This window comes from Schistocerca piceifrons, chromosome 2 (assembly GCF_021461385.2).
Source record: "Schistocerca piceifrons isolate TAMUIC-IGC-003096 chromosome 2, iqSchPice1.1, whole genome shotgun sequence".
NCBI lineage: Eukaryota > Metazoa > Arthropoda > Insecta > Orthoptera > Acrididae > Schistocerca > Schistocerca piceifrons.
The window spans coordinates 188526871-188552894 of NC_060139.1; the positions used below are offsets into that span (position 1 = coordinate 188526871).

A 26024-nucleotide genomic window follows, 5' to 3' on the forward strand; every position below is an offset into this window, starting at 1 on the left:
GACAATATATGTTGTAACTAGCCAGTTCCAATAAACAAAAAAAGTTATAACAATATAGTATAATTTGGTAGTTACTTTAACTTCTGGAGCCTGACAGACACCTTGTTACAAAATCATATGATACTAGTTAAGAGTTAATTAGTATAGATCATTGACTTGTATGGAAATTTAAAGTTTGAAGTTACTGCTCTGAAGTGTCTGAATTTACTGAGTGTTGCAGACTGATGTGAATGATTTTTATCAGGAAATACAGCTATTTCCTCACAGCACTTTCTATTCAAGAGTTAGTTCAAAAATTGTAGGACAAACTCGGGCACTTTCATACAATATTTGTATGGACAGGTCTAAATATATACAAAATAATGTTTTCCTTTATCCTCTTACAGCTATTACTGCAAAATATTCCTTGCACCTTTTGCGTATACCACCTGAAATAAAGAAAGCTATACAATAATTTATTCAAAAAATATCAACATTTTATTAATTTAATAAAGTGCATGTAACACAACAAATGTGATAATACCTGCTCTTGTGGAGCTTTAACAGTATTTGTGGAATGTTGGGACAAATAAAAAGAAGAAAAAATAAACAGGCCAATTAAATAAGCATTACATAATACTGACATCCATACCAAATTCACAAAACAACCATTACAGTCTGTAACATGTAAGCTTTAAAAAATATATCATTTGTGTATCTGTCTTTGTAAATAACCATAAAAATAGTAAAAAAGAATACTACACTATAATTTCAGCTAAGTTCTTTGCAAAATAACTTATCTGTGACTGCAGAAAACAAGAACTATGAATAACAGTTTCATTGTTCTTAATGGAACTGTTCAGTGGAGTGCCCAGTTCTGGCTGCAGTGAAACATTTGTGGCAAGATCCAGTCTCCAGAGACACTTTAGTGACCATCTTCGTTGATAATCACAAATGAAGGAACAGTTTTCAACATTCTATTTTCTGAGCATTAAATGTTTTCATGTTGTATATTTGCATGCCATAGTCTAGTAATTCTGTATATATTTTCTGGTATTAATACTTGGATTTCAATCCATATTTAAATGCAAGAGGTATGAGGACTTCTTCAGTTAAGTATCACTGCCCATCAAAACAAAGCCATGGCATTTCCATTACAATATTCAAATACTTATGACCAATGTTGATGTAAATACCTTTTTACATTTACAGATATATCCTTCACTTATGCTGTACAGGAGTTATAAGTAACAAATTATTTTCAATAGATGAAGGGCACCTACTTCAGCAGTTGAATCTGAATTAATAAAGTTCGACAACCATGCAATACAGTAAACAATATTACATTCTGAACTTTGTTTTAAGGAACAATAGCATACGGAGAAAGAGTACCAGAATGTGAACTACATAATTAAAAAAAAGAGCCAATGTCCCACAATATTGCATCAAGAAAGGTTAACAAATACATAAATAACAGGTACCCAATAACTGAATTCCATTACTTTTGACTCTGCCACAGTTTCTCAAACATTTTATAAAATTTAGCATTCTGTTTCTAGGCACTGCCTGTTATTTTCTATATGTCCTTTAACACTTATGTGGTTTCAAAATTTTGCTTTATATGTATTAACTGAGTCACAGCTGATAAGAGGACTTGTTATCTACTTTAATATGGTCAGTGAACCTCATTTTCAATGCTATCAACTCAGCTCATTTGATTAGAGTGTTTATGACAATTTTCAAAAACTTTTATTGCTGACAGATACAGATTCCACAGTTGTAACCAATAACGACTGCTACTTTTACTGATATGTTTCAAAGTCAGTCTGTATTCTGACTAAAATTTAAAATATTGCTTCCCGTCAATTTTTATTATTATTTTTTCTCAACCAATACAAGATTCAACCATACCAAACTAACTTGCTGCTGTAGTTCTCTGATGGAGGAACATTAATGAAAATTTTAAAACAATTATGTATAAGGTTTTAAACATTTCCTTCTCCAGCACATGCAGACAAGATTTGGGGATAGTTTTAGAACAACTTTTATGCTGTAATAATGTGCCCAAAATGTGTGGAAGTCCAGCATAGATCATTTTACAACATACATACAGATCTGCCACACAATTTGTGACTGAGACACGTTTTTCCTCCCCAACACAGCTTATCACTTCCAAAAAATGTAAAGTGAATGTGCATGAGGAAGCACTTTTACGCTTTTTAGGTATGACCAGAATATTACTGTTCCAGTGATTACATCTCAGAAATAGAAAGATTGTTTTAGTTATTTTTAACAATCAGATCAATAATTAATATTTGCATAAAAATAACAAGTCCCACATAAATTTATTTGTTATGTTCATGGAAAAGTGCACTTGGCACACACATTTCATTCATGAAGATTAAATAACACAACATGAAATTCAATCTTAATATTCACACCTTTTATCACATTATAAATTGTATTTGTCACTTTAGATTTTCCACTTAATAATGAGATTGTGTTGACAGTAGAATTACCAATGCCCAATGCTATTAAGTACAAAATTTTCAATTAAAATGTTCAATAGATATGGAGCAGGGAGTGGCCTTCCACTGCTACGAGCTTCTGGCTTTGTGCTGCTACACAGTCATCAGTTTCCTTTGCACATTGTTGATGATGCAGAAAATCACCATTATATCCATTTGCCAAATACAGCTTCTGTAGACTCCAGCCATAAGAAGTCTTTTCCCCTCCAAAACCACTTCTGTAATTTTGAGTATCAGAAAATGCAGTCTCCAATCCAGTTAAACTGAGAAGGATGAGGCACACACGGAGTGTAAAAACATAAGTATTTACCATCACACGTCAGAATACTTCAGGCACATATAACAGCTGCACAGGCAGTCAACAGAAATACTGAAACAGCAGGGTGTACGTTTGTCAATATTTCACAGTTGTTCTTTCTGTTGCAGATCTGCCATGAGTACCGACTGCAGGTAGGATTGCTTTTTTCAGTTTTAGTGTAAGCTTGTAGCACACACTGGAAGGCATCAGGTGGCAGCCTGTGCGTGGTGTCAGATTCATCCCTTCTACTGTCGCTACCGTGAGGCCTGCCAGCGAAACTTTCCCTTCATTATCCACTGCTGTCCAAGGGAACCGTCACATGGCAGCAGCAAAGGTTGGCTCTGGTCCCGTGGATCCGGTTTTGACAAGCAGTGCCCCGTGTTCACATGCTTGATTGTCCGATCCTGGAAATAATAATATCTACATATTAGTTTCACTTTAACCATAAGCTGTATGAACAATGAAAGACAGAACCACTACACATTACTGAAAGCTTTGTCCAAAAATTATCTGTATTAATACTGAAGCCAGATTAAAGGTAGGGTGCAGGGCATGTCTACTCTGCAATTCATACTACTGCGTCTGGCAGAGGGTTCACTGAACCACTTTCACACTATTTCTCAACACATTCCACTCTCAAATAATGCGAAAGAAGAACACACACTTAAATCTTTCCATGCTAGCTCCGTTCCCTTATTTTATTACAATGATCATTTCTCCCTATGTAGGCAGGTGTCAACAAACAAAAACCCTTCTGTTTTAACGATTGCCACCCCAACTCATGTTCATATCTGACACACACACACACACACACACACACACACACACACACACACCTATGTCACAATAATACAAAATGATGACCTCCTTTGAACTTTTTTTGATGACCTCCACCAATTGTATCTGGTACAGGTCTACTGCTGCACAGCAACATTCCGGAAGAGAACAGACAAGGGTACTGTAAGCAGTCTCTTCAGTAACATTCTTCCAAGCATTCTGCCAATAAAATGCAGTCTTCAGCTCGCCTTTCCAACGATATATTCTACATGATCATTCAAAGTTGGGTCATTCTTAATTGTAAAGTCTGCGTGCATTTAGTTGAATTGACAGCCTTTAGATTTGAGAGATTTATTATGTGGCCAAAATTTAATGGATTGCTTTTAATGATCATGTGGATGACTTCACACTTTTCATTATTTAGAATCAATTGCTACTTTTTGCACCATATACATTTATTACCTAATTATTTTGCAATTCGTTCTGATCTTCTTATGATTTTACTAGATGATACATGACAGATTATCTGCAGACGGTCTAAGAGGGCTACTCAGATTGTCTCCTAATTCATTTATAAATATTCAGAAACAACAGAGGGCCTGTAACACTTCCTTGGGAAACACCAAATATCTCTTCTGTTGCTCTCAAAGACTTTCCATCAACTACTATGAACGGTGACCTTTCTGACAGGTAACAATAAATCTAGCTGCACAACTGAGGTGGTACTCCATAGGCAAGCGATTTGATTAGAAGTAACTTGTGAGGAATGGTGTCAAAAGCAGATGAAAAGGAAGATGGATTGAAGATTGATGGAGAGGGAGGAGGTTTAGTTCAAATCGAACATGACACATGAGTGTCTATTTGCTAACCATTGAGACAGTAAACATAAGCATACTAAGATAAAAAATGTGAGTTAGTATTCAGCAGTCAGAAGTTTGAAAAAGCACTTAAGCATCAACCACTTCCCTGCACCTATAACCTTGATAAACATCTTTTATAAAAGCTGTTTTATAAAATCTGACAATGTAATGTGTGTGCTTTCATAAAATATTTTGTAAAAATTTCACACTGGCTTAAAAGAAGTGGATAAAAACACCTTAGTCTGGCAACATCTGTAATGAATCATTTCATTGGTCTCCATTTTGTTGATAAAGTACCTACACTTCCTAAGAGATATGCTACTGCAGTTATTGGAAGACATTCCCTACACATCAGGCAATTCACATGATGTAAGATGACTTATGGTATCAAAATAATGCATCTCCCATCCTATTCACACAGATAATCACAGATCATCTAAACATAGCATTTTGATACTGTTGGATCATTCGTTCAGGACACACTAAATGGTCCGTACACTCACCAAACTTAACTCTTCAAGACTTTTATCAGCGAGGAAAATTAAAATACAATCTCTATGCCAATGACTGCTGAAGACATGACTTGCTATATAACACGGGCCCATACTGCAACAAGCCTAGGTGACATTCAATGTACAGTATGGTCCGTTCAGAATCACTGCATAATTCTTATCAAAGTTCTAAGTTAACATTTTGAGCATTTGATATGATCATCATAATAATAAGCACACAAACCTTGCCTGAATTATGTATTTGTTGGCATGTGATATGGTAGGCAGATGTTTGTAAGATCTTCTTTCCTGACAATAGGACAGGGGTTAGCATTGGTGTTATCTTTTTTGTATTTGATCAGTTAAACATGTCATGTTACTGATGTCCTCTCCAAAGGTTCATTCCAATGTCACAGATCAAATTTTACAGAACCACAAAAAAAGTTGCTTCCATAATTTGGCTCTTACGAATATTAATAACGGCTTGTACATGACAGAAAAATTGCCACATTATGTGATCTGCCTAAGCAAAAACAGCACCTTGATATATTTACACCTAACTGAAGTATGAGTTGTCAGCGGGAGTTCTTAACAGTTATATGCAGACATTACACTGCGAGGTATAAACAGTTCACAATGACACCTGGGAAACATAAGCCATGGATGTACCTCCATCCTCACCTGTGTATGATAAACCCATGCCTGGTTACCACCCATACCGTGGCAACGGACAAGCATCACAGGTCCCTTGCGACTCGATGCATCTAGGCAGTTGTCATCAGACATAATTTGCTGACGTTTCGTGTACGCGAATACCTGCAGGAAGAAAAATTTAATGCAGTTCTTTTAAAAAGCATACACTTTTTAAACAAATGTTTGTAGTATGCTGTAACACAGAATATGCTTATTACATTTTTACAATAACATCAGAGATGGCACTTCACAAAGTTGATGTTCTCAATAATGTTGAAATATACTTCACCTGATTGCCTCCAAGGCCATGGCAGTAACTCATTCCAACTTTCTCTCCTCCTTTCCGTCCCAACGTATCGAGGCAGTTCTGCGTTTCTGCATTTCTCACCTTAAGTGGGAAAAAAGTTGACTTTTAAACCCATAACAGTGATAGCTTTGTACATTAACTTATTCAGAAAAGGGTGAGTAAATACAAGAAAGTTGGACTATTGCAAATAATTTGAATTATGGCTAAATAACCTATATTCCATGAGGTTAGAAGAACTGATTTTATATTCTCCAGCAAATTTTGTTTCTTTCCCACGTACAGTTTAAGCCAGATTTTTGTCAAATCAGTATTTTTCAGATTATAGTGTGTTCTCCGGAATGTTTTCATGTTGTTGCAAATTTTCTCTCCTCACGGATGAATCTAGTTTCCAAACACAGATATCATAAAAATAGACTATTATGTGCATTTATTGTGGCAAAGACTTTTACTCCAACTTGAACAGAATTTCTTTTTTGCAAACTGTAAACAACAAAAAGAATGTTGATGCAGTCACTATAATGTAGCTTTATTCAAGTAAAGGTCTTAATTTAACTGTTCGTTTTCATTAATTATTATTTATGGCATAGATCTATAAAGATGACAAATGTCTTAAATTTACTATCTATAAAAGTCCTCTGATAACTATTTGGTACCAGCTGCAGTGTAACCAATAATGGAAGCTGCCGAGAACGATGGAATATATGCTGATAGTGATGAATACAGCCTGTACGAATTGTATGGTTCCATGTTTCACACCAGCATTATAATTTAACAGGGATTACTACCCACTGTGATATTTAAGGTTGCATTTAGAGTTCTGTGAGAAAGATTACTAGTTAAGTATTTCATTAATTTTAGAGGCTGTTGCTGAGGTATTTTTGAATTCTAACTCTGTCATCCCTGTACATACGAGGTCAGTTCAAAAAATTCTGGAACTTTGTCCACAAATTTTTTCTTTACTTACCTTTTACTTATTGTGCACGGTCTACTTCAAAATACTGCTCTACAACTGATACACTGCTCCCAATTCCGTTCCCACTTCCGGAAGCAGTCTTGGTATGCCTCCTGCTGGACTGCACAAAGTGCCGCCTGCAGTTTCTCTTTTATCTCATCTATCATTGCAAATAGTCATCCATTCAATGGGGTTTCAACTTTGGAAATTAAAAAAAAAACTGCAAGGGCCAGGTCTAGAGAATAAGGAGGATGAGGCAGCACAGTGATTTCGTTTTTTGTGCAATAGTCAAGAATGAATGTGCAGGTGCATTATCGTGATGCAAGAGCCGTGAATTGTCTCACCACATTTCAGGCCATTTGCTTCTCACATTTTCTCACAGACATCGCAACACGTCCCGATAGTACCAACTATAAATGGTTTGTCCCTGTAGCAAGGATTCACATTGAATTAATCTTTCAAAGACAAAGAAAACTATTAGCCTGGCTTTGACATTTGACCTGATAACAAAATCTTTTTTTGGTCTTGGAGAACTTTTCCCGACCCATTGTGATGACTGAATCTAGGTCTCAACATCATAACCATAGACCCACGTCTTGTCACCAGTTACGATCCTCTTAAGGAACATCTCGTTCTCATTTGTGCGATCAAAAAGCTCTTCGCAGATTGTGATGCCAAGATCTTTCTGGTCTTGACTCACAAGCTAGGGGATGAACTTGGCTGCAGCACGATGCATTCCGAGGTGCTGTGTAAGGATTTTATGACATGATCCAACTGAAATGGTCTATTCTTCTGCAGGCTCTTGGACAATCAATCTTTGATTGGCATGCACAATTTTTTTTGGGGTACAACATGTAGACAGCCTCATAGAAGGTGAACCCCACACAATGCAGTAACATGGGACAACAGCAAAAAGTCTACATAGCTACAGCAGCTGTATGCACTAATGCCTCCCGGCCCACACAAAGGCAAATGGAGCATGCAAGGAATTCTGACACGAAGAGACTGAATGCATGTCATTTCGACATAGAAGGCTACACAAGGACAAAGGGAGAAATCCTTGAAAAAATCTTAGCGAGAGAACGAGTAAGTGTCTTATTTCTACAAGAGACCCACCTCACAGATGAATATCAACCAACTCAAAATACCTGGTTTCACTAACGTAAGCTACAATGGCCACGGCAAATGTGGTGTGGCCACCCTAGTGAAGAATGATATCTTAGACACAAAAATGGCACCAGAACACACAATAGGCATAAAACTGGAGAACTGAAATTGTATAATGCCTATAAACCTCCAACACAGAAATGGTCCATGGATATCTTGCCCAAGGCTAACCACCCAGCAGTTTATGCTGGCAATTTTAACTCCCAACATACCAGATGGGACTACCAGAGTTCCACAGATGAAGGTATTGGACTGAATGACTGGGCAGACAACCAGGACCTACACTTCCTGTTCGACTGTAAGGACAAAGTGACCTTCAAATCAAAGGCTTGGGGCACAACATCCACACCCAACCTGACCTTCATCATACGTGGAGCAACAGGCATACCCGTGCAAGCAACGAGGAGAGTCCTTAAGGCTTTTCCACAGAGCCAGCACAACCCAGTAATAGTAGAGATTGGACTGTCAGTCCCAGTCATAAGAAGCCCTCCAATCCCCCGCTGAAACCTCAGGAAAGCTGACTGGAATAAAAACCGATCCTATGTCAAGAAGACAATAAATCGGATACCACCGAAACCTGAGAACTACAAAAGAGTCAGTAAACTGGTACATAAGGAGCCTTAAATGCTATTCCATGAAGGTCAAGGAAGGAATACAACCCCTGTTGGACGAAAGAGTGCGAAACACTAGTGGAGGAATTTGAGAAGTGTGGGGACATTGAGACTCCGTACCAACTGATAAATGCTATGAATGAGGAACAAAGGAGTAGATGGAAAGAGGCAATGGAAAATCTAAATTTCACCCATTCTAGCTGAAAGAGCTGGGGTCTGTCGAGGAAATTAGGCAGTACTACAGTGCCTCAGAGGCCGTCTCTTGGCACAAGTGCTTCTGAGATATCAGCCGTCCTGAAACACTCCTCCAAAATCCAACTAAAGGCAGGTGAAAAGAAAGAGGTTTCCCGAAACATGAACAATTTATTAGTCAATAATCCAACCAACATGGACATTGTGAAAGAAGTGGAGACAGAAGAGATTACTCAAGCTCTGAAGCTAATGAAGAAAGAAAAGCAACCGGACCTGATGAGATCCTGCCAGAATTCTTGAAGGAACTGGGAACTCTAGGAAGAAGGTGGCTTGCAAAACTCTGCATGGAATGTACCAATACGGGTGCTCTCCCCAAGATTTGGAAAGAAGCAAAAGTCATCACTGTGATGAAACCCTGAAAGACCGGAGATAACCCAAAGAACTACAGACCAATATCCCTGCTATGTACCTCCTATAAATTGTTTGAGAGAATATTACTGACTAGATTAGCTCTGTAAATTGACGCCAACCTTCCAACATACCAGGCCGGTTTCTGAGCAAGCAGAAATTGTTGCAATCGAGTGCTGTCCCTTACAACCAACATAGAGAAAGGCTTCCAAAACAAGATGAAAACTGGATTGGTTCTCACAGATCTTACATCAGCTTATGATACAATGTGGATCGAAGGGCTATTGTTCAAGCTAACTAGAATCATAAAATGCAGACACACCTACACACCACTCAAGAACACGTTAACAGGCAGGAAAATCAAAGTCTCACTTCATGGCACAAACAGCAAGAGCATGGTTCTGAATAATGGTCTGCCACAGAGTTCGGCACTAGCAACTGCTCTCTTCAACTTGTATATAGCTGACATGCCAGAAACCAAATCACGTAAATTTGCACACGCTGATGACCTGGCTATTGCATACCAAAATAAAAATTTCAATGATCTCGATGAAACAATGAATGCAGACTTGGAAGTCCTGAACACATATTACTCCAAGTGGCACCTACACCCAAACCCCAACCAGCACAATAATGCATCTTAACAACAGAAAAGCACATACAGAATTACAGCTTTCTATGAATGGACAGCAGATCAGACAGAAGAATAAGCCTAAATGTTTGGGTGTGAAACTAGATAGCGCTCTAACATACAATGCACACCTAGAAAACACAAAACAGAGACTAAAATTCTGCAATGCTATCCTCTCGAAACTGGCTGGAACAACATGGGGTTGTGGGGTGAGCACTCTGAGGACATCAGCACTAGCTCTTGTTTACAGCATAGCTCACTACTGCTCACCAGTCTGGATGAGAAATGTACACATAGCTAAAGTGGATGTCCAGCTGAGGGAGAATATGTGAATAACCTCGGGAACACTCAGGACCACTCCCTGTGCCTGGCTCCCTGTCCTAGCCAACATAGCGCCCCCTGATATCAGGCAGTCACAGCTAGCCTAAGAACATACTAAAAAATCCTAGACAATCTGGACATCCCTATCCAGGAAGATCTAACAGCTACAAACAGGCTTAAATCCAGGACAGCTTTCTGGAAAATCGGCAAAGAGCTTCAAGGCTTCAACTGAAAACAACTTGGAAGGAACTATGGGCTGCAAGTGCGCACAAGAACTGCAATTTGGTGGACGCCTCCAACAAGAAGATTGGAGGACTCAACCTCCCAAGGAAACTGTGAACAACTTTGAACCGCCTAAGAACAGGTATCTGCAGATGCAAGCAACTAATGAAGAAATGGGGCCTGTAGGACAGTCCTGAATGTGTGTGTGGTGAAATCCAAACAATGGACCATTTACTCGTGTGTAAAATGTATGAATATGATGGTGATTTGAAAGATGTACACAGACTCAGTGGCTCAGCCTTTGGTAAGTGGTTGGAGAGTATTTGTAAATGTTGTATAGTATTATAAGAGCACCTGTAAAGAGTATTGTTACCATAGTATATTGTAATTAATGTAAGAATGATTGCCTTTGTATATGCCGAACGAGTAAATAATGCACAATTTTGTTGACATACTTGACATGAGTGTCATCAGTAGAAGTTGAAGGGCATCCTGAAAAAGTTTTGTCTTTAACTTCCGTCCGGCCATTTTTAAACCATGTGAATTATTCATAACACTAAATATGTCTTAAGCATTCAGCACATTAGGCTTCCTGCATCACTTAGTGTGTCTCTGAAAATGTTTTCTTGAATTTCTTGCAAAATTTAATGAGGATGCGTTGCTCCTCTAACTCTGTTATCTCAAAATTTACAAACTGTGTGACAATGTTCTACTCAGTACAGCAATCAACAATAACTAACAGATACATAACAAAGAAACTTCCGGCAGTTACACGCTAAATATAGGCCTGTGCAGGGATGCAACTGCATTTTGCCCCAACACACAATTGGCAAGAAATTACGAATGTTCTGATATTTTTTGAACAGACCTCGTATACTCCATCGTTACATAATTTGTTGTTGACAATACTGACTTGTGCAGAAGGAATTGCACATTTCATTCAATGAACAACAACAACACAATGGTTTGCACTTAATCAACATACAGAAAGGTGTGTACTATTTAGCAGGTTTCATGTTCAACAGGTTTGCAACAGAACTAAAAAAACGGTGATGAACCCGAAGTGTTCAAACCCTAGTTAAAAGTTTCTTGGTGGCACATTCTTTTTATCCAGTGCAGAAGTTCCTCACAGTAGTTGAGAAATTTCCTCAATGTGTTATTTATTTACTGATGCTCTCAAAAATTTTAAATGTTTTATTAATTTTCTTTGTAAGTATTGTTATCATAATTCTATAAACTATGCGCTGACTCAGTCCATGACCAAGAAGCTTTGCCCCTGGTGGTCCCACAAATACAGACAAATAAATAAATACATAAAATTGACTTTTGAGCCTACAAAAAACACACTGACCCAATGTCAACAAAATCTGAAACAATTTGTACCTGCTACACCAAGCCATCATCAGCTGTGATTTTTTTATGTTATCAAAAGAAATGTGCTCACTGTTCAATAGAAATGTCTAGTCATACACATTATATTTAATTATGACGCTCAGAAATGAGTGGTAATTATTCTGCAATGCATATTTGACACAACAGTACTAAATGCAAATTGTCCAAAATTTAAGTCTCTACATCACAGTTCCCCAGGAAAGGGTAGTGATAAAATGAAAAGATTAGAACAACAATAGTGTTGTCAAAACATGAAGCCTAATGAGGAGGGAAACTACATGAAAAATTAAAAAATGCACGTTTCATCACCCTTTTGTAATTCATTCTTATTGGACAGAAAAATTAATTTATTACTGAAAGATACGTTTAGTGCATAATTATTGCAATAAAATAAATTTCACAACCAGAAATCAATAAAGGAAAATTATACACTTTCAGTACACAATTCGATCTGTTGCATCCAATGTGAAAAGGTGAATAAATAGATATCCACAAATAAATCTAGAAATGTCATACTCTGAATTTTCCATCAATGTAAAAGCTATTCCATTAATGCAAACAAGAAATAGCAGCTCATTCTTCCTACACAAACATTATCATCTCCCATTGCAATCATATGTAAATGCAGACACAGCAGCAGTTCCAAAGCAATTATTGTATTTACTCGAATCTAAGCCGCACTTTTTTTCTGGTTTTTGTAATCCAAAAAATCGCCTGCAGCTTAGAATCGAGTGCAAAGTAAGCAGAAGTTCTGAAAAATGTTGGTAGCTGCCGCCACAACTAACTTCTGCCGTCGTATATATGTAGCACTACACAGGCATGCTTTGTAGGCACAAAGATAAAATACTGGCGCCAAAACCTCTGTGTCAGTAAAAAAAAAAAAAAAAAAAAAAAAAAAAAAAAAAAAAAAAAAAAAAAAAAAAAAAAGGGGGTGGAAGACGAGCTTTTTCCTCCACCCTGAGTTTCGGCCACTGCATTTTCATACTTTATCCAACGAAGTAAATACAAATTCCGTATTGTTCATCATCGAATGTCGCAGCATTTCAATGCACTACAAAAATCTGACTGTCAAGACTGTTTGTGATGTTTGTCAATATGGCCAACTCTACATTCTGAATTTTTTCCTACCTGTCGCTAATAGGAACTTTTATGAATTGTGAATCACATGCAGTATTCTCTTCACCATAAGAATAATACGAATATAAACATTTTGCCATGTATTCTTTCGTGTTTGCTGCTATCTCATTTAAATCCTGTCTGCCTAATAAACTACGAAACTAGAATGACACAACAGCAAACGTGGAAGAATATACATATCAAGTAATGTTTATATTCGTATTATTCTTATGCCTAATAGTGATAAAGTCACAAAAGAAACACGGCAATTGAGTAGATTTTAAAGCTAAGATGACTCTGATTTCTGTGCAGAATGTAATGTACTAAAGAGGCGTCTGCAAAGATTTTCAAACAGAGAAAAATTTTCACTAAACTCTCATTCAGAACATCTTCTATCATACACAGTCTATTATTTGGTTCTTGTTGATCATTATCAAAGAAAGCAGCAGTGTAAGTAACAACAAATAGCAGTCTCTTGCCATTGTTTCGATAATGAGACGATTCCTCTCTCTCTCTCTCTCTCTCTCTCTCTCTCTCTCTCTCTCTCTCTCTTTTTAATTGTAAGTGGCGGTAGCATGCACAAAAGCAAGCCATGATGCGAGCGGCGACAGGCTGTAAACACTCATTATCAGAATGTGACAAACAATGCACAACACAGTACAGTAATGCATTTTCAGCTTAGAGTGACGTAAACACGTATAACAAAGAGAACGGCACTTATCAGTTCAAAGAAAAATAAGCAATCAATTCAAACCAGACGAAGCACGTGAAAACGGAAGGGTATCCGTATAAATATGGATGGAGCGCCTGATGCATAGCAATGGCTACCTGGTAAAGCTTAACTGCTAAGCTTACGACTCGAACCAAACTCCTATAGCTGTTCGACCTAAATTGTGTCTCATATTACAATGGACCAACTTTGTTTCGATTTGGGTGGGGCCTAAAACTTTTCTCTCCCCTTGAATTTCGAGTCTCAAATTTCAGGTGCGGCTTAGATTCGGGAAATTTTTTTTCCTTGATTTCGAGTCCCATTTTGCAGGTGTGGCTTAGATTTGAGTGCGGTTTAGATTCGAGTAAATACGGTAGATAAATAAATTGGTTACACAATTTTCAAGCCATAAAAATAAGTAAATAAAAAATATATCAAGCATTCTTAGTAAAAATATGTGCAGCAGAATGGCCACTTTAATGTGGGTCATTATAACTGATGAAAGCACTCAAAAATAAGAAATCAGACTGTTTGTTCACCATCACTCAACCTAGGTTGAACACTATGGCAGCACAACAGGAAGCAGCTCAGTATTGTGATCCAATGAATACAGTGCAACCATGTTGCACTCAAGAATGTAAAAACCATTCCTAATAAACTAACCACATCGTACTTTTCAGGTTAACTACTATTATACTACTCTATTAACATTATCAAAGTTGCAAGATTAGCTCTGATTAAGTACAAACCTCTCCCAGGTAGTAGTAATCAAGTGGCATCTGGGACTCAGGATATATATTTTCAAGATACCATCGGAAGCTCTTGCACTTCAGGCGTTCTCGAAGAGCTTTCCGCTCTGTCACATCACCTACATCCACTGCTCTTGCACCTGTTTGGACACACATACATGTTTTTCAGATGAATGGAAGAAAACAAGGGACATAAAATTTTACTATACTGAAATGTAAAATGCTTAAAAGACAAAAGCCAATACTGGATCCCTCTAACAGATGCAATTTAAAAAAGTTTGTTTTAAAAATACATCATAAGTTTATTATTATTATTATTATTATTATTATTGCTGTATTTATTATTTCAATGGTATTTGATGCCATATTAGGAGACATATATTGTGTCATTTAAATGAAAGCATTTTGATGTGTGATTCCACAATATTCTGATTTTCAATGAAAATATATGAGAACATAAATAGTATGGCAATCAGTGGAAGGTTAGTATGACTGACCCATATAAAATAACAGAAGTAGTGTTACCAATGAAATGTTATTAATGACTAGTTGCTAAAGAAGCAGAGCACACATTTCATCACTATACATTCACAAAAGAAGAGAGAGAGAAAAAATTTCCAACAACAGAAACAAAAATGACACAGTGAAGATAAGTAACAGTTAAAATGCATGGTTCTGGAAATCTATGAAAACAAATGATTTTAAGATTAACACATGACAGGAAAATCCAGGAAGGAAAATGAAAAATGTAATAAGTGACAATATAAACTCATCCCGGGAAAACACACACACACACACACACACACACACACACACACACACACACACACACACACACAAAACCTACAATGTCCTGATGCTGCATGTCAAGTGGTATAATTAGGAGCACAGGACTGAGAAAATGTTGTGGTGCTTGTTTGTGTTCTCTCTCTCTCTCTCTCTCTCTCTCTCTCTCTCTCTGTGTCTCTGTGTGTGTGTGTGTGTGTGTGTGTGTGTGTGTGTGTTTGTGTGTGTGTGTGTGTGTCCACTGTTCAGATCTTCACTATACATTGAACATTTAAAATTAGTTATTTCATTGTTTATACTTTTAGATTACATACATTAGTAGCAACATCAAAAAATTTGGACCCCCACCCCCCACATAAATACCCACACACTTGTGCACATACTAACTTTGGCATTTGCACAGACAGATACATAAAAGTGTTTACTGAAGCAGGAAAAACAACAAACATTCAAAAGCTAGCCATTATGCATTCTTTCTGCATGTCTGCATGTTTAGGCAATGGTTGTCTTGGCCTCATTTTTTGTAGGGTGTTTCTATCTTGCAATTTAAATCATCATAATATATAAGTGTAACAGGCAGTGTTTTAGTACAAGGTGGAAAGTGGTTTGCATATATGACTAGCCCAAAAAAGGCCAAATATGAATGTGAAAGATGTCCAGAATAAATGATTCTTTTCTTTGACCAACTATGCCTCATATTATTGGACACAGAATAGGCATCACTGCTTCTTTCACTTTCACTAGCACAAATACTGTTACGGATTTCAAAAAATTCAGCAGTTATATTGTGCTGCCAAGATATGTCACAAATCTCAACATTTGCCACTTCTAATGCAGATACTAATGACTGAAACAATAAGCTGTTACTCTACAGTTGCGAACATCCATTCAAGAATATTTCATGGCACAGTTCTTTCTCAGTTTATAATGTAATCCTATGATTTTAGTTGCCAAGTTTCTCCACTGCACAGATCAAATGCAGTGCATTGAAAGGACAGGAAAACAAACTTCTGGCAGTCCAATTGGTGGGGTAGGTGAGCAACCTGTATCCACTTAACTGAATCAGCAAGTCAAACCATTACATCCAAGCACAATCTTGTAGCGTACCCCAATATGAGAGGAATCTCCTACTGTGAGGACATGGGTTGTTTTCCCAACGTTGTCATAACAGTCGGATTGCTCTCACTGTAGGGTCTGAGTGATCAATTCCTCCTCTCTAACTTTCCTGAACTTACCCTTTTCCTCCTCAAGGAATAAACTAATAGTTTTGAAAGCTAGGAATAGTTATTTCACTTTTAAAGGTATCTATTGGTAGTAGTCGAATTTCACACCTTTAAGGTAATTATCAGTGGCATTATTAATTACCTTACACATGTTGAATTCCAGTACCCTCAATTGCCCTGTATGTTTTAGGGATGTCTTTTATGAATGCAAAATGTTAAGTCAATGATATTTGAAGAGAATACAGAAAAATTACCCTCGAGTGGAATCAAACTGCTGTTCAACATTAGGAATACATGGTAATCACAAAAAGTTATTTAAGATGCCTCAAAATAAAGGTTAATTTTGTGTGTCTATTGCTCTATCAATGGAATGAAAAATATATACAAAACTTGGGATAATTACTATCACAGTGAGACAGTTAAAAGCAGCTGACTCTATGATTAAGAGGTATGGCAATTTTGCTACATGTTCGAAATATTAATTCAACTGAGTATTTGGTGTACAATGGATATTTTGGTGTATCTTTCATGTAACAAAAGCAGGTATCATCATATAATGCTCAGTCTTGTGTGATAAAGGCCACCGATACTTATTATTGCATCTCATGAAATTTTGTTGAGACACAAAAGACGTAGCAGATGAATGTCCTGATAATTGAAGATTATTTGTCACTTCAAGCAATGTTTACTCTCACCTACATATGAGATGACAAAAGAAGTAGAAAATAAGTATGAAAAACATAATTTTGTTAAGATCAGATCAGCACCTACATTAGTTGGCTCCTATATTTAGAGCAGACCAATTAAATTTCAAGCGCATGAAAGAATATTTGCTATTTTGTTGTGTAAACAGATCATACCTTCTACAACGGTGCCTTCCCAAATGACATAATGTTCCAATCTCTGAATGTGTTTTTACTGGGCATGTTAGCACATGAACTAAAGAGTTGCAATTAGTGTTCTTTGTGTTTTACCATGCACAAATAAATTAGAATCAAATTACTGACAGTACTACTGAAATTTTAAAAGATAATTTGCTCTACACACATTAACACAGTAAAATTTCTCAAACGTAAGTGATATAGCTTTGTTAACAACCAGGTGATATAATACTTATTTTGTAGTATTAATACAATTTCAGTTTTGCTTATATTTGGTTAACAGACACAAATTAAGACGGGATTACAAAAAAATCATGCATTCATCTCTCTCTCTCTCTCTCTCTCTCTCTCTCTCTCTCTCTCTCTCTCTCTCTCTCTCTCTCATGCACACATCACATCACAAAAGCAACATATTTACTCAACTGATATAAAATATATTTATGGAAGTCAGTTTTCTACAAAGATATGAAGAAGAAAGGCATGACAAATATTAAGATACATAAATGGACCCGAAGCAATACAAATATTATATTCTTTCAAATCTTTGTTAAAGCATGCATGTTACAGATAAAGTGAAGTCATAAGCATTCTGTACTGCAATATCAAACTCCTGGATATCAAACTCCTGGAAATTTTTACACATAAAGACTGTTCAAGTGAAGCTGATTTAAGTCCATTCTGTTGAAAATTATTAGTACGCACTTCCCCAATTGGAAAATGTGCTATTTTGCAAATATTTGGTGTCTCCCATGTATACTGATGCTAACTGCTCTTTACTGTGAAGTATTTCACAGCACTACTGACAGTCAGAACTATTTTCTGTCACTGCTAACAGTCACACAAATACAATCAGATATGTGGAGGCAAGTAAGTACTATCTTGTATCACTTGCTGAAACGTAAATTGGTAAATTTAAAACAATATACTACCAAAGAAAGACAAATGAAATCATCTCCCCTGCTCATTTCCCCCCAGTTTGGACCACAGCCAAGAGAAAATGAATGTGTGTGTGTGTGTGTGTGTGTGTGTGTGTGTGTGTGTGTGTGTGTGTGTGTGTGTGTGAGTAGTACTAGTAGTAGTAAACAAATCAAATTCATGTTCCACCTTGTATGGGTGAGGGAACATTCAAATATACCCTGCTGCAAAATTGCTGTCCACTACCCCACTCCCTGACAAATAGTGCACACGATGAATTTAATTCTGGGGTCAACACTGTCCAGGAGCTTGATAGTGCAGTTTACAAAGATAGGAAGAAGCTCACAGCCTGACCTGGGTTAATGCTGTAATAAAAGTCCTTCCATTCGTCCAACCAGACCTCTGCGAGTCGTGCATTGTTGTGATTCACTATCCTAGAGGTACCACCAGGAAATGTGTAAGGAGTTGACTTGCGGAAGACGTGGCCTACGTGGGAACATGTTGCGATCTCCAGGCTACCTCCACACATCCAAACCTGGCACAGCAAAGGGAAGGCTCACTAAAAATCTGTGTGGGTATGAGGAACAGGGAGGTAAGGTAAGTGTGGGAAAACCACATTTATGGTTCTGGAATTATAGTGAAGTTAGATTTCCATGCTGAGTGGGTAGAACTCGTGCCTCAGAACAAAATCTGAAAGAACTAAAGGTATTTTACAACAATCAGAGTTTCCTGACCTTGAGATTATACAGTATACTTGAGAAAATAAGACAAATACAGATTTTCAGCACTGCAATAGAAGTAATGTGTTACCTAATTAATGGCAAGGGTAGTGGAAGCATTGTTAGTAAACTGCATTCCACTATAGGTGATGACAAAACACAAATGATATTGAATAATGAAGTGAATATTGTGCTGTTACAAAACATATATTATTCCTCAATATGTTACAATGCTACATGACACACAGTGACGAACTATGTACACCCACAAACTGCTGCCACTGAGGTCAACCAAACTGTAATCTCACAGATTCATTATTTTCTCTGCCATGTGACTGTCAGATTGCTACAGAAAATTTTTTATCTATGTGCATCATTCATCAATTAACTAATTTTCTCTGTTATAGCCCTTTCTATATACTTTTCATTTACGTACCAGTTGCAATACCGACAAACTTACCAGCACTTAGCAGTCTTTGAATGTTTTCACTTTCTAACACATCAAACTTTACATGCTGGAAGGCACAGTAAAATAATTTATACATTTTTGTATAATTTTGGTAGCTGACAGTGCAACAACTGTGACAAACACAGAAGAAGCATTTGGTTTTCTGCACAGGTATCAGTGATTACTCAAGTTCGCACTTAGATGTCCTACCAATCCCCTGCCATTAGCAGCGGCAGTATGCATTAACCTATCAAACCACAGGGTGCAAACTCTCACAAACCTTGATATAGCACAAACAAAATAAATTCTTTGTCATCATGTAAAGATAGTGCATGAAGAGAAAGTGTGTCATATTGAGAAACATGTAAAATCCAACAGGCTGCAACTACAATGTGAAGAATAGCATCAGCATTCCCATAAAACATGATGTAGCCAGCCAGACCTTACAGAGAAATGGGATATTTGTTATATTACTAAAATTATGGTGGGAGACTAGTATGTCAGTTGGCCTAGGTCCTGACTGCCCTTCTGATATTTCACAGTACAGTAGAATGTTCCTGTCTCTTAGTACTACACAATTTTTTATTATCTGTAAATGATGCTGTTTGATGTTCCACAGAAAATATCTTATTTACCACCTTCCCTGACACACATGTAACATCTGAGATTGTGAAAGCATGTATATCTGATTATTTATCTAAAGACACATTTTTCTGCTGCAGTATCTTAAGTGCTGCATTATCCTTGTTTGAAAACCCACAAAATCATCTACTACGTGAAGACCTATTTTTCACTGGAAACTAGTTTTGATCCATGAAAGATATTTGTAATCTTTTTCTTCTAGACAAATAATGGCCAAAGGTTCATTAAAAAAAGATAAACATATTTATGCAACTATGAAATCTTTGAGACAGAAGCACTAACTTTGTTTTTTGCAAATGGACTGCTTATAGATAATTATTTTCACCTCAGTCCACAGTAGAACAGAAAAGGGAATGACTAGTAGCAGCACAAAGTACCCTCTGTCATGCACTATAGTGCAGCTTATGGAGAATGTATTTAGATACAGATATTTTTTGGGTCAAAATATTATATATGTATGACACAAATACAGATACTTGACCCTCTTGAGAGTTATACTTAATAAGTGATTTTTGCATTGCTGATGTGGTGCATCAACTGGGAAGTTTACTAGACACTCTGTCAAGAATGGCATCAACGTCACCTGTCAGTTACATGTCTACTTCCACAGTGCTGCACCTAATAATTTAAAATAGCGATAAAAAAGAAAATACGGGGAGAGTGACTGGACAAAAGAGACACCTGTGAGTAGCCAGATACTGTCACAGATAAATTTAGCTGTGTTTACCAAAAAGACGACGACTTGTTGATAAGCAATTCCAAATGGTGCACTTCTTCAATTGAGAAGTACAAGGGAACAACAATGAATACATCTGTTGTGATTCACAAAATAAACAGGCACCTGAGAACGAAATGAAAGCTTGAACATCTCTCCTTCAAATGCCCTACTCCAAACTCATTTCGTTTTTTTCCCCAATAAACACTTAGGCGGATAATAACAAAGCAAGTATAATATCAACTGTAACCCTTCAGCAGCTGCATTACTGGAGACAATTACAGAGTCCTGATGAAATGTGAATAAAATCTGATGCAGTTCTGCAAATAGCAAACTAAAATAAGCTATTAAAAAAATACTTATAGCTGCCAATACATACACATAAAAGTACACACGCTATCCTAGCTTTAGGAACAACTAGTTCTGAACTACTTCACCCTTGAGAGGCAGACCTACAAACAAATCACGGGTATTGCTACAGGAACCAGGATGGTGCTGCCCTATGCCAACCTTCTCAAGGGCTATACAGAAGAGGCATTTTTTCAAGAGCCAGAAGATGTAACTTCTCCTTGGCTTGGTACAGATTTAGTAACTACACCTTTGTGGTTGAGATTCACAGTGAAGAAGAACACCTCCATTTCCTGCAAGAGCTAAACCTCTTTTCCCAGCTCAAATTCAGTTTGAAACTGAATCCCTGAACACTTACACTAACAAACTCTCCCACAAATACCCCATAGATACTGCTCACAAACAAATCTCCCATGCAGTATCCAGCCGTCAACCCATGGACAATACAGATCCCACATCCAAGAAGACTCAGAAGCAGTCCCTTTGTCACCCTGTACCACTCAGCACTTTAATACCTTCATACTTTACTCTGTCAAGGCCAGTGCTGTTTTTCTGGGAGAATGCTGGGGGATGCGTACCCCTAAACTTTTTCATCAACAAAATAATTTTTTTACGATGTTGAGAACTTGGAAGAGTGTTAAAGATTTATTTCACAGAAAAATTTTTTTATTTCATTTTTTCGTGTCGGTAATTGCAATACGAACGATGCCAGTGCAGTTTTTGGTGGGAAAAGTGATATCACTGACTGTTTCAAGCATTTTGAAGCTGCGGCAACCGTTCTCGGCAACTGAATCGTTGGCAACCAGTTCAACAAGCATGTAGTGCTCTCACCAGCTAATAGTGGGCGATGGTAGTGCTAAAAGGATATGCGTACGCTCAAACGCCAAGCTACCGATGGATGTCTCTACGGTCCCACTACATGGCTAAAAGCAGACGGGTGGTACCCCATGCTTCAGTTATAAGTAATTTTCGCTGCATTATATCCAATGTCGGAGCACCCTCAAACTTTTTTTTTTTTTTTTTTTTTTTTAGAAAAAAAGTGCTGGTCAAGGATATACATTTCTCACATCAAACCCCAAAATGAGATCCTCCCTCCCTAATAGCCTCCCAATATCAGCAACTGTCATCTTGTCATTCTCCTAAATTCCATAACTTGTTAGCCAAATCATATGATGTTCCTCAACCCTCATCCTTAGCCCAAGGTCCCTGCTTCTTGTGACAACAGCACAGTGTTTCATAATCACTATTAAACAGCATGAGTGGAGGAATGGGCATAGAGAAGAACTGTCTGCCTTTGTGTACATAACATCTCATTATTTTCTCTAGATCTTAGCTTTGTCTCTTTTTCCTCCTCTCCCCCCCCCCCCTTCTCATTTTCTTGTTTTCACTTTTATGATACACCCCCTCCCCCTTTTCATCTTTGTCTCCTCTCGTCCTCACCACTGTAGGTGGGTCCTGTTCACCCTGCATTGTGAGTGACTCTTTCCTTTTTAATATTCCCTAACTTATCACTTTCTCCTCTTGAAGACAAAATTAATAGTTCCTCACCACATACAGAAAGCACTGAGTCACAGACAGGTACAATGAAAAAGAATGCTAAAAATATTTCAGATTTTGGACAGTCTTCCTTCAGTAGTAGAAAAAACACTGGGGTCAAAGGCACCAACCACCTTACTACCCGGAGACAGTCGTCGTGTGTGCGAATTGTTTTTGTGTGGATGTGTGAGCGTTTTCTGCTTCTGAAATATGACTTTGTCCAAAAGATAAAATGTTTTTAGTGTTCTTTTTTATTGTGCCTGTCTGCAGCTCAATGCATCCTTTATGTGGTGAGCAGCTATCTATTCTTTCCACATGGTTGTTATCCCATCCTGGATTTTCCAATGGTTTTATTCTGATCTAATAGTTTTGAAAGCTAGGATAGAGTGTGTACTTTTACATGCACTCTATGTATTGACAGTGCTAAACACGTCACATCCTAAAGGTGATCATCACCCAACAGTTATCTCATATGTTTTTAGTTTTTCTGAGTTAAGTTTTCTTTTGATAGAATAAATATTTACTTCCAAGTTTGTTTCTGGCTTAATTAGGACACAAACACTCTCACAGTGAACATTTTCAACATCTGCACAGGAGAGTATAATAGCATTAAAGTAAATTCCCACACTTAGGAGCAAATTGGTTCATTACATTAGTTATTATTTCAGTACTGGCATACCGAATAAGTGCTTTCTTTGAACTGATGCTAACAAACATGTGTGTACTGACTACATGTTAATAATCACAGGTTAGTTAAGCATTCCCAAAACAATGCCTTCAAAGCAGTGCAACAAATTCATTACATGTTGAATACCACCCCACTGCAACCACACACAAGTAACATGTTAGCACACCAATGATACTCATGCTGCTAATCAGATTACCTTTTGGGACAGATGACAAAGATATGATAAGTACCTATAAGAAAATGAGATGAATGAAACAGTAAATTAAGGGTTTGTAAACACAGTGCATTTGGAACACACACTGGTTATTTCACAACAAAAGAAAGTCATTGCCAACACAGTCAATTACTCTGTTTCTTGGTTAAAAATACAATTCTGCCAGGATAATTGTTACAACCACATCTAAGGAAGTTAATCTGGTATGTTTATATCTACTTGTTATTAACCTGTCCATACAGAACACTTAAATTATATGGTTACTACTAGGACTCATAAATGAATAGCCAATGCACAGGTTTTAGAGTAGCTAACATGTAAAACAACAGTGAGGAATAAATTTTTATCTAATGATTGTTACCACATCTGTTTCCAGAAAACAAATCAGAAACAGAGAGAGAGGTATGTGCCTTGTTTCTTGATTTAAGAATAAAAACATAATGTATAAAGCACAAAATATAAAAAGGGTAGATTGCTATGTATCACATAGAGGAGGCATTGAGCCACTGGTAAGAGCTATGAAAAAAATGCTATATTTATATTCAGCTTTTGGACTAAGTCCTCCATCTCACTTGCGCACACGTACATGCGCGCTGCGCGCGCGCACGCACGCACGCACACACACACACACACACACACACACACACACACACGGCCACTGTCAACTAGCATTAGGGCCTCAGTGCCCGGAGCTGACAGCGGCCATTTTATGCTGATTGTGCTTGTATGAATATGCGTGCGTTTTCTATGTGTGATGAAAGACTTAGTCCAATAGCTGAACATAAATACAGTATCCTTTTCAGTGTGCTGTCTGCTACCCAACAGTTCCTCTATGCAGTGAGTAGCAATCTATCCTTCCCATATTATTTTTATTCCATCCAGTATTTTCCATTGTTTGAAAGCATAAATTATGACGTATTCCCAATTGCACTTTTCTTTCTTACTGAATTACATAAGCTCCACATAGGATTCAAACAACTGACGTGCACCAACATAACCGTTATTCGTTAGAGCAAAGAGTTATTGAAACCCGAACCCACATGCCGACCAAATGGCTAACTGCCATGATGATTATTCGGTCTGACCGATATGTCGGCAGGCCTGTAGCTGACCTGGATTCATGGCATAGTAAAAGTCACGCCACTCGTCCATCCAGACCTCGGCGACACGGGCGGCGTTGTGCAACACTATCTTAGACACTCCGCCAGGGAAAGTGTAGGGGGACTTGTCCCTGAACACGTGGCCGACGTGCGAGCAGGGGATGATCTCCAATTTTCCGCCGCACTGCCACACCTGCAAACACAACGCTCATGCTCCGCACAGTTTTCTGCAGCTTTATGTGGTACATGACCCAACATTCACAGCAATATAGTCTATTTCAAGCAGATGATCAGTCTGTCATAACAAAACAGGTATACTACCTAATATTCATGGGTTAATTTAACATTGACTATTTGAAAAGTTAACAAGTTAAAAGTAGATAACAATAGTTGTACAATACAGATTCTTTCTCTAGTGACACTATAAAATTATGTGTGTATATCAAATCAGTCATACACAGTATTTCCATTAACTACAGTTTCCTCTCTTCTATATTAAATGGGCCTTATTCTCACTCTTTAAACAATGATTATGACACATCCAATAAATGCAAAAAACAGTCCTGTCTCAATATTCTAAAAGGATTATGATGTTTTGAAGGAAAAAAAACAGACAATTGTCTTAATGGGAAAATCTCAACATTATCTTTTATCAGAAGCTTGCAACCATAATCCCTTCCACATGACTATGACCAAAAAAAAATTGTCGCTATGTGATTGGTGATTATAACTGAAGTCATTAATGTTGTAATTTCTCTTGATTCCCTTAACTGATGAGATTACTGTACCTTATGGTTTCATCAAACATACCTTTCATTGGTGTCCAAATAAAAATAGTCTATAATGAGAAACAACTTGTAACATTGGTCCACTGGAAATAGTGGTTATGTTCTCCTAGACAAAATAGGTTACAGGAATTAGACATGCAGTTTTCATGGAAAATGTGCTTCCCTCCATTATTGGAAAAGATTGCTTTAATTGCAAGACTGAATTGAGATCCTGTCCATTCTAGTCGGCACAACATGAAGCATGAACTAACAGATTTTTCCACCTCTTTTTGGTAGAACAACATTATAAATGAATAGCACAATACTATGCTTTTCATTAATAATTATGAAATATCAGCTAAGTCAAACATTATGTAAAACATTATGGCAGCAGAGACCGAAACAAATATAAAATAACACAAACAGCAACTTCCAGAACCAGCTTCTCCACCCTATTCCCACACAATTAAACAAAGGTCGATGTGGCACCTAGATTTTTATCAAATATTACTCCATTTTGCAATTTTTCTTACAGCTAGTGCTCAAAAATGATGTGCTAATTTAATTTTTATTAACTACCAACACCCTTCCCGCACCCTCTCATCCGCTTTATGTTTTACTCCACTAGATTTCTGTGAG

At 37.3% G+C, this 26024-nt stretch overlaps 1 protein-coding gene across 3 annotated transcripts in view; it reads right to left on the reverse strand.

Moving 5' to 3' along the window:
* Positions 1 to 454: 454 nt before the first annotated feature.
* Positions 455 to 26024, reverse strand: part of LOC124774955 (polypeptide N-acetylgalactosaminyltransferase 5) — a 206143-nt gene continuing 180573 nt past the window's right edge. For 2 of the 3 annotated variants that reach the window (XM_047249672.1, XM_047249670.1), the window contains exons 7-11: positions 24631 to 24811; positions 14404 to 14543; positions 5916 to 6014; positions 5615 to 5749; positions 455 to 3209 (exon numbers count right to left, since the gene is read on the reverse strand). In XM_047249672.1, coding sequence (XP_047105628.1) covers positions 3060 to 3209; positions 5615 to 5749; positions 5916 to 6014; positions 14404 to 14543; positions 24631 to 24811 — 705 coding nt within the window. In that variant the 3' untranslated portion in view covers positions 455 to 3059. Of the gene's footprint in view, positions 3210 to 5614; positions 5750 to 5915; positions 6015 to 14403; positions 14544 to 18562; positions 18744 to 24630; positions 24812 to 26024 lie in introns of all 3 variants that reach the window. The other variant, XM_047249671.1, reaches the window with a different exon arrangement.